The sequence below is a fragment of the Nicotiana tabacum genome, chromosome 3 (genome assembly GCF_000715075.1).
Source record: "Nicotiana tabacum cultivar K326 chromosome 3, ASM71507v2, whole genome shotgun sequence".
NCBI classification, from domain to species: Eukaryota; Viridiplantae; Streptophyta; class Magnoliopsida; order Solanales; family Solanaceae; genus Nicotiana; species Nicotiana tabacum.
The window spans coordinates 74756122-74764094 of NC_134082.1; the positions used below are offsets into that span (position 1 = coordinate 74756122).

Consider the following 7973-nt stretch of genomic DNA (forward strand, 5'->3'; position numbering starts at 1 on the left):
AAGATTGTTATTGTCTTCCGCTGCGTGTTACGAACGCCTATATGCAATCCTTCGTAATATTCTTTACGCAACGTGTGGGTACGGATATTGTTCCATCAAGAAGGGAGACAAGGAATAGACCGAGAACACATGGTAACCTGGCAGCAAACGCCGCCACTAAACAACTCCAAGATATTTGAAAGAACAGAAAAAAGTTGAAACAATAATACACCGAATTCAGTTACTGATCAGACAAATAATAATGGAAGCAAAATTTTAGATGAAGTCAAACTTGTGAACTGGACATTATAAGTTATGTTAATGTTTTCAGCTTCAGACATAGCCGACGCTCAAGACAAACTTCACGTTAATACCATTCGATGCTCGATCCTATCAATTCATTCCCCTCAAGCCTCAACTAATTATTTTAATATCTTCTCTCTTTCAGGTTCCTTCTCTATATATACAAGGACTCAAAAGACAGAGATATATATTCTTCTTAATTAACAAGCTTTCCAGTTAATATAAATATTATATTTCTCACAAAAGTTCGAACTTAGGTAAACATATATAGCCAAAATGGAGTCATATTCATATAAAATGTATTCTTCTTCTTTCTCTAGTTCAAGTTCTTTTGCTGTTCATCCACAAGAAGAAAAGAAAGAAAAACCATATAATTCTTCTCTCCGTAGAGTTCGCAGCCTTCCATCAAAACCAATCACCAAGAAACCCATAGCTCCATCTCTACCAATTCCCCCTAAAATCTATAGGGTGGAAGCTGTTAATTTCAGAGAAGTTGTCCAAATGCTAACCGCAGCACCTGAATTTCAATCCCACTCCAATTCCCCCTCTGGCTTCAGCTCTAGGCGTTTACAAGAGGTAATGTTGAATTATGTGACCATCTCATCTAAAATATTAAGTTGTTAGAGAAAATACACTTTTTAATTAATTAATTATATCTCCGACAGGGCCCTCAACTTACTCTTTTTATTAGGGGAATTGAAGCAGCGGCCTCTGCCTACTTTGATATCATGTTGAATTTAACTAATTAATTATGTCTTCAACAGGTCGCACCTCCTCCTCTTGATCTCTCACCAACCTCATTAACAAGTAACAACAATACTGCTGGGCAATTGAAAGAGTTTCCTTCCTCCTTCCTCCTCCAAAATTGATATCAACTGCTGAGGCAATTAATGAGTCAAGTAGTGAAGCAGAAGAAAGACATGTTAGACCCCGTATTCCATCAGATAATACTATTTCTGGAGCATGCAGTAGTCCTCTGGGCAGCTTCCCTCTGTCGCCTTCTTCTTTTGCATGGTGTTCCTCTCTTTTGAGCCCTTGCACGCTCACTTCTTCGGATACAAATGCCGTTCTCTAGCACCATTTCTTAAAAGCGAATTCAGAATTATATTTAATGAATTCAAAATAATTGTGGTTGATTTATTATATGATTCGAGTAGAAAAAACTAGCGTTTGAATTGAACCCGCGCTCCAAACCCATTACTGTATTTGCTACGCTCACGTCATCTACAAGTGCATGGGAGCTCACTTTCTCATTATTTACTAGATCAGTGGTACATATTAGTGGGTAGCCCAAGAGTTTGAATTGCCTCTAATATAATTCGAATTCCAAAAAATAAGATGTGTTGTAATTTGCAACGTTTAGTAAAATCCAAGTGTATGGATTAGAGTTTGCGCTTTGTATTTCTCTCGCCGGAAGGAAAAGCGATATTGGATATCTAAGGTTGCCTCTTTGTGATCACTACCCAATTAGCGTGCAAAATTTTCTGTTTATTGCTTTTCTAAAATGACGTCGGCATTTGGACATAAGAATTGTAAAATTGCAGAAAAAAGTGAAAACAAATTTCAAGTGAAAATGGTATTTGGAAATTAGAGTGTGTTATTCAATTTATATTGCTGTAATAACCAATAAAAACATTAAATTTTCTGAAATAGAAACAGAAATAGAAAGTTAGTAGAACCAGTTTGACGAAATAAATTCTGGAAAACAATATAGGAATAAATTGAGCCCCATTGAATACACAGTGTGTCCTTAAGGAAATTACTCCCCTCAAGTACCTGAGGTGTTGGAATATATCCTCCCAGGATAGAGCGATTTTACTCACCAGTGTATTGGTACCAAAAACTCCGGTGAACTTCGAACCACTCAATGGTCATAAAACACACTGGAAAATATTGTGCAGAAGAAGAAGAAGAAGAAGAAGATAATCAGAAAATTTAGTACGTAAAGATTTTGGGATTCAAGGCATATTTATAGACTATTTGGCATTGTTTCTGAAAAGGTTTGCAACCTTTCAGAAACAGTCATAGTTGTTGGAACAGGTGGGAAGAAATATTGTGGGAAAACAGAAAACGGATTTAAAATAATTCGGGAAAGAAAATGAACCGAATTGAATTTTCGTTAATTAATTAAATAATTGAAAGGAATTTTGTCTAAAAAGATTAATCAATCGGTCAAAAATCTTTGACCGAAGCCGAAGCCGAGCCGAGCGATGGCGACAACGGCGGGAGGCTTACCTTTTTCTTAACTCTGTAAGAGCTAGAAGAAGAGCAATTGTATATATATCCATCAAAAGCCTTTTCTTCCTCCAATATGGAACAATGTCCCTTTGCCAAGGAGGGAAACTCAAATATTTCATTTTTCCTCTATTTCTCATTCACCCTCTTTAAGCTACACCAAGCTTAAAAGCCTAACAAAGTTGTGTTTGGACATGAATATAATTTTTGGGTTATTTTTGAAGTTTTGTGAGTGATCTGAGTGAAAATTTTCAAAAACAACTTTTTGGAGTTTTTCAAATTTTCGAAAAATTTCAAAATGCATATTCAAGTGAAAATTGAAAATTTTATGAACAAACGCTGATTTCGGAAAAAAGTGAAAAAATTTCCCAAAAAAAAAAGAAAAAATTTCTAATGTCCAAACGGGCTCTAAAACAATTAATGTACGGAGAGAATAGTTAAGGCGATATATAGCTTGTTTGGCCAAGCTGGAGAAATCAGCTTATTTTGAGAAGTGTTTTTTTCAAAAGTGCTTTTGAAAAAAGTACTTTTGGAGAGAAGCGGTTTGTGTTTGGCTAATCAGTCTGAAAAGCACTTTTGAAAAATAATTTGTGTTTGGCCAAGCTTTTTAGAAAGTGCTTTTAAGTGTCAAATTACGAATAAAGACATGAATAGATTTACTTAATAATTAATATTATAAGTAAATAAATAATATCAAAATTTTGTTATTACATGCAATAATTAAAAAAATTCATTTTATTTAAGTAAAATATGAAAATAAAATTAAAAAGTACTTAATTCTTTTAATATAAGTTAAATATATTAAAATTCTTTCAACAAATATAAAAGCATTCACCCCTAAAGTTACTATATATTAGAAAGTTTTCCTAAAAATAAGAAGAAATATTTATAAATTAATATCCTAAGTATTAGGTTTAAGGATTATTTTGGTATATACTATATTTTGTTAAGGGTATTTTAGGTAAGAAGAAAAGCCAAAACTGCTTCTGCTTCTACTTTTGGAAAGAAGCTACTTTTTTCTGCTTCTCTGAAACTGCCTCTGCTTCTTCCCAAACGCACTTTTTTTTCCAAATAAGCTTGGTCAAACACCTCAAATTTAAAAAAAAATGCTTTTGGAAAAAAAAGCACTGTTTTTTCTCTTAGGAAGCTCGACCAAACAGGCTAATAGTGTCCTCCAGTCAACTGTATGCTTATCAAGTAAATGTTGATTTACTTTGATCAACTGTCGTATAGTTTCTTACATATGGAAGTGAAAACCGTAAGGCATGCATAAAAACATTTTTCTTTTGTACAAAGCAAACATCTTTTGTATGATGCTACCATCTTTTCAAAATGTCATCATCTTTTAAGTAAGGAATCCAACATAAAAAAAATGGAGAAGGACACATCTTTTGAACAGCCGATTAGCAGATCATGACACATCTGTTTTAAAAGACCTTTTAAAACTATAATTCACTTAATAAAAACTGGTACAATAAATTTTAATGTGTTCTAAAAGAGCATTGTTGTTATCCCCAAAAATCAAAAATTGTCCCCTCGAAACCAACATTTGAAGTTTATGGGTCTTGAAATTGTCAATGGAACTCACAGTTCGTCTTAGTTACTGGGTTTGTAATTAAATATTTAATAAATTTTTAATACAAATAAAGTGTTTAAACAAAATTGACTGGGTTCTGCCAAACCTAGCTCCGTGTCTACCCTTGATGCTACTATTCCGCGATCGACTTAGTGAAATCAGCTCTGCGCTTTAGGTAGTTCGCATTCGCCCTGTTGCTAGAATATAATATGCCCTGAAATTCACTTGTTTCTGGAGTAAGAGTGGCAAACGGGTGGGGCGGGTCAGGTCGGGTCGGATATGGTTCGGGTCGAAAACGGGTAATGAAAAAACAGATAAATCATCCGACCCGACCCATTAATACGGATAAAAAAGGGTTAACCGGCGAATAATATGAGTAACAATATTATCCATGACTTCTTGCATATGATCACCTTTGTGAGAATTCTTAGTCTCCCTCACTTGAGTAACCCCCAATTTGAGGCTTTACAAATGTAAAAGTTAGACCCATTGGTTACCCATTTTTATTTTCTAAATGGCTAATATGATTCTTATCCATATTTGACCCGTTTTTAAAAAGTTCATAATCCAATCCATTTTTTAGTAGATAATATAGGTGGTTAAGTGTTTTCTTTTAACCAGTTTGTAACCCCTAGAGTAACACTGTGAGAATTAGGAGCACATGCTAGGCAAGAAAAGGGTATGTAAAAGGGGTATCTTATTAAAATGACTTGATAGTGTAAAAAATATTTTTTTACCCTAACTATGTATATTACTATATTTGTATGTCTACATTAGGGCTGCTTATCGGGTGGATTGAGCGGTTATTTACTCTTAACGATTTGGCTTATTGGTTATCGGCTTTTAAATGTATTAATCCGCTAGCCACCCGATAAGATATCGGGCGGATTGGTATCGATTTAGCTCTTATCGGGCGGTTATCGAGCAGTTTATCGGCCTAATTCAATCTATACTGATTTTCTTGCACCAACGTTGTGGTTAGCAAAGGAGACGCATCATGGAAAGAGGACTGGTACATGGCATCTTTGCCATCCAGAGAAAAGTGGGGATATTTGTTTAGCGCGTTCCTTACAGTTCGAAGAATGTCTGAACTGTTGACACAAGACATTCTATGCTGCCCATATTCGTTCAGCTTTTCTCTTCTTGCCATTTTCTCCCCCATGTCCAATTGGAGCAACATCTCCTCCAAGGTTGTCGGGTTATCCCTTTCGTTCAGCTTTAGATTAGTAGTAGCACTGACCATCATGTAAGTAGATGAGAGAGGGCGGGCAGAGGCTGCAGTTTGATGGTTGAGAGTCAGACGTTGAGAAAATAGGAGTGGAAAACTGAAGTGGAAGGGTTTTTGATATTTAATATATATATGGATAAAGATAAAATATATATATATATATATATATATATATATATATATATATATATATATATATATATATATATATATATATTCTTAACGGGTTAACGGATTATCCGTTAAGAAAATTGAATAATCCGTCCCCAAACCGATAAGCCGTTAATGAAAAAATTTTAATTCGTTCTCCGTCTGTTAAACCGATACCAATAAGCCATTAAGCTTCGGTTTCGGTTCGATTTTGAACACCCTAGTCTACATTGGCAACATTCTAACTCGCCTCAACTCTCACATGCCCTTAGGCTGGAAATTGAAGTTCTTTAGACGATGCGAAACGCTATGGAATAGGACACATAATAAAGACTTGAATGCTTCTTATTAACTAAATTATCAACCTTTATTTATTTTTTACTTTTTACTTGGATTAGTGTTTGGAATGATCTCCAATAATTGGTATTTTGTGCTTGTCAATGGGCAACCTCATGGATTTTTCAAGTCTAATAGAGGTGTCAAGCAAGGTGATCCTTTGTCACCTACACTCTTTATCCTAACAGCTGAGGCCTAGTCTAGGGGATTAAATGCTCTTCATTTGAATCTCTACTTTTGTGGGTTTGGTTTAAGTGGAGTCCCAAGATCAATCATTTGGCATATACAGATGACACTATTATATTTTCTCTATCATATGCAACTTCACTTCAATTGATTATGGAAGTTTTGGTAGCATATGAAGTAGCATCCGGGCAGCTCATAAATAAGGCTTAATCTACACTGTAGATGCATCATTTGACTAATGAAGATGTAGTAAGGAAGGTTGAAAGGATCACAGGAATTGAGAGGCAAGATTTCCCATTCACTTATTTGGGATGTCCAATTTTTTATGCAAGAATAAAGATGAACTACTATCAAGGACTTATAAATAAGGTTCTTGATAAATTACAATCTTGGAAGGGAAAGCTTTTGTCCATTGGATGTAGGACAATGTTGATATCATATGTGTTGCAAAGCATGCCCATTCACCTACTTTATGCAGTGAATCCCCTTGCCTTTGTAATCAATAAATTGCACAAGCTCTTTGCTAGGTTTTTCTAGAGCAACTCGACTGATGGAAGGAAAAGGCATTGGGCTTCTTGGGATACTCTATGCTTGCCTTATGAAGAAGCAGGGGTGGGTTTTAGATCACTACATGATGTTTCGAAAGCTTTATTTCGTAAGCTTTAGTGAAATTTTAGAACTAAACCTACACTTTGGAGTTCTTTCATGAGCCAAAAGTATTGTAAAAAGTTGAATGCAATGGTAGTTCCCTAGAGAGATGGATCACATATGTGGCGAAAAATGCTTGAATGTATGGACTTTGTTAAGAATTAAATATTATGGCATCCAAAAATGGGATCATCACTGTTTTGGTTTGAAAATTGGACAAGATTAGGAGCTTTATATTTTAGCACACCTCCAGATCTTTTTTGTGATGAATCAGTACAAAACGTAAATGAAGTGGTATTAGAGGATGGCTGGGATGTTAATAAAATTAGGGAGTGGCTACCTGAAGACTTTGCTAACCACATTCTGGAAAATATAAAACCTCCAGTTGCTTGTAATGTGCTTGATCAACCATTCTAGACGCTTGAACCAAGAGGAAACTTCACTGTAAAGTCTGCTTGGGGATATTTGAGAAGGAGAAAAGAACCTTATAATGCTTACAAGTTGATTTGGGTAAAAGGTTTTCCATTTAAGATAGCTTTCTTTACGTGAAAGGTATGGAAAAATAAGCTACCTCTCGATGACTTCATGAGGAGGTTAGGGTACTTAATGGCTTCGAGATGTTGGTGTTGCTTGAATCCGAAGGAAGAAACAATGTCTCATGTGTTCTTGTCATCATATGCAGCTAAGAGGGTATGGAAGTAATTTCTATCATGTGAAGGTAAAGCTTTGGAGTATTTAACATTTCATCAGGCGATAGTGAAGTGTTGGATAGCACATGTAATACCTAGGTTGCAACCAATCCTTCAAGTGTTACCATCCATCATTGTTCGTGAATTATGGAAGAGGAGGAACAATTACAAACACGGGGAAGCAGTGTCAATTAGAAGGGTAATCTACCAGGTATCATCTACTCTTCAAGCTCTAGTGAAGTTTAGGAAGCCAAGTCTCCAAAATGTGTTGCATAAATGGAATGGTTTGCTTAACATGATGAAGGTATATACTCCAAAACTGAAGGTTCACAAGGTGTTATGAGAATTACCTTGTCCAGGCTGGATAAAAGTTAACACGAATGGTGCATCGAGGGGGAATCCTGGAAGGAGTGCAATAGGTTTCATCTTGAGGAATGAAGAAGGTGATGTAATTTTCGCATGTGTTAGGGAGATACAGGAGAATAGCAACACTGCGGCAGAAGAAATGGCGATTTTGGAGGCGTTAAGATATTGTGTAGCTATTAGATATACACATATTCTGTTGCAAATGGACTGTGTTACTAAAGAATGTGATGGAGGGAAGGTGGAGCTGTTCATGGAATCTGATAGGACATGTTGAAGA

General features: G+C 35.5%; 1 protein-coding gene across 1 annotated transcript; it reads left to right on the top strand.

The window, feature by feature from the left end:
* The first annotated feature begins 579 nt into the window (after positions 1–579).
* Positions 580–1151, top strand: LOC107774888 (uncharacterized). The gene is made up of 2 exons (XM_016594543.2): positions 580–858; positions 1047–1151. Exons 1-2 carry the CDS (start codon positions 580–582, stop codon positions 1149–1151), a joined length of 384 nt encoding a protein of 127 aa, XP_016450029.2.
* The last annotated feature ends 6822 nt before the right edge of the window (positions 1152–7973 follow it).